Source organism: Sapajus apella, unplaced genomic scaffold (genome assembly GCF_009761245.1).
Source record: "Sapajus apella isolate SASKATOON/1434 unplaced genomic scaffold, GSC_monkey_1.0 scaffold10889, whole genome shotgun sequence".
Classification (NCBI taxonomy): Eukaryota; Metazoa; Chordata; class Mammalia; order Primates; family Cebidae; genus Sapajus; species Sapajus apella.
This window is the reverse complement of record NW_022447810.1, coordinates 1-1,993: the sequence shown is the minus strand read 5'-3', so window position 1 is coordinate 1,993 and position 1,993 is coordinate 1. Positions and strand designations below refer to the sequence as shown.

Genomic DNA, 1,993 nt, shown 5'->3' with positions numbered 1-1,993 from the left:
ATTGTGAAGTTTTGCATTAGTTAAGGTAATCCTTTACTAGTTTAGTAGTTTGTTTGTTTGTTTTTCATTTCAAAGCTCAGCATGTCCGAATCTCACTCACCTGTCTCATAATAATCATAGGCTTTTACTACAGCTGGTTTTAAATTCTTTACTTGGATATCTTGTTCAACCAAGAAGGAAAAATGCCGGTTTTGACTGGTTAGCTGGAGAGACAGGAAAACCATTGGAATCAAAGATTAACTTAGTATCTAATTACTGTCCTCTCTTCATAAGAAATTATCAAACCCTGTAGTTATGCTATACATCTGCACCAAAACCTGTGAAAAGAATGCAGAATTCTGTGACCTGCATAACATATTCAATGATAGATTTAAAAAAGGACAAAAGAGACAATTTTGTGGACAGCCAAATGTAATAAATCAAGCCTGCTGACAGTCCAAGCTTCATTTCTTTTTACAGCCACTTTGTCCTCTCTCACCTGTGTATGTGAACGGCACTATTTGGATCTGTTATGGTTTGTTAGAACCTCTAGTTGTTGTTATTCCAGATCTAGCAGAGTCACGGAACGTCTTACCTTTTCAAAGTAGATGAGGACGTGGTTGGTGCTCACTTCAGTCCTCTGGATCTGGGGCTGTGTCTGGAGCTGTTGATCAAGACGATAAGTCAGAAATACGGAATGAGAAAATTTCATACTGGCAGCAGTTTTCAGGTATTTACGATCTACACAGCTTCTCGGAGCATCCAGACGGATAATTTTGATTTCTTCAAGAATAATAATGATAATAACAATAGTAATACTTATCGATCTTTTATTCTCTATATATGCTATAAGTATATATGCAGATACATATGTGATATATACATGCATGTATACACACATGTATCCTTTCCTCTTCTTATATATATCTGGAAAATAATTCAATCCCATTCCACATAACTAGGTGTCTTGGGCCTGTTGGAACATTATTTATCGTGTTTCTGACTTATGCCCTATACTTGACACCATGTAACCAAGACACCCTATTAAAATGATAGAGATGCCTACTAGAGAAGCAATTTTGAGGGAAAACACCTCTTGAAAAGTCCATCAATAAAGTCAAATTGACAACGATAAATGCCAGCATTTACCATGACTTTACTATTTGCAAGGGATCCAGGGATTACCTGTTTAACTGATTGTTTTATAGGAATGAAGCCTGATACCATCTTCACATCAACAATGACCATGTTGGAGCTGGGTCGGTCCCCAGTATAACTATAAAATCAAAGCATAGGAATGAGGGATTCAAACAAAAGTTTTTGGGATTCATTCAAGACAAACTCTCCCTTTGCCTTTTATTTCTACCACTAAGTTACTACATCTGCTGTATCTGTTTCTGTTATGGTTGTTTGGAAAAACCATCACTTTAAGCTCACACTTGTCAGATATTGTAATATCATATTCTTAATGTGAAGGCTTTTCCAGAAAATTTTCTTGTTAATAAACACTGCAAGAATTCCACATTCATTATCTGTGGCTTTGGATAGTGGAGTTTCCCCACATAAGAAAATCAATTTTTCCATATTCTGTTAGGTTGGTGCAAGAGGTCTGGTCATGATCTAGAAGTTACCTAATGTTGATGTGAATCTGGAACTTTCTGCGAGCATCCACTCCATCACAATTCGTGGGGAGAGTATTAACCTGCAGAGCAAAGGGTTCTTTCTCTTTTTCCTTGGGTAGGATGTTATATCTCAGGGATGTCTAAAACAAATGAAAAAAAATCCTTCATTTTTTGCACTCAAATTGTCTCATAATCTGTTCCAGATGATTCATGCCTTCCCTTAACACACATTTCTTTTTCTTGTTCTGAAGTTCAAATATAGCTCTTGAGACTTTCTCTCCCATTTGCAGCATATCCTAAATCCCAGGGTCTCACCTGGAGGTACACACATCCTGACCCTGACACGGTTGTGGTGTACTCCCCTGGAACCTTTGGCAGCTGGACCTTCTGCA

The 1,993-nt window shown here is 37.4% G+C and overlaps 1 protein-coding gene across 1 annotated transcript; it reads right to left on the bottom strand.

Annotated features, from left to right (window-relative positions):
- Nucleotides 1-16: 16 nt before the first annotated feature.
- On the bottom strand, nt 17-1,987 carry LOC116548380 (pregnancy zone protein-like). The gene is made up of 5 exons (XM_032273870.1): nt 1,917-1,987; nt 1,611-1,741; nt 1,165-1,255; nt 575-643; nt 17-203 (listed from the first exon to the last, which is right to left on the bottom strand). The coding sequence occupies exons 3-5, from the start codon at nt 1,225-1,227 to the stop codon at nt 93-95; spliced, it is 243 nt and encodes an 80-aa protein (XP_032129761.1). The 5' UTR covers nt 1,228-1,255; nt 1,611-1,741; nt 1,917-1,987; the 3' UTR covers nt 17-92.
- Nucleotides 1,988-1,993: the final 6 nt, after the last annotated feature.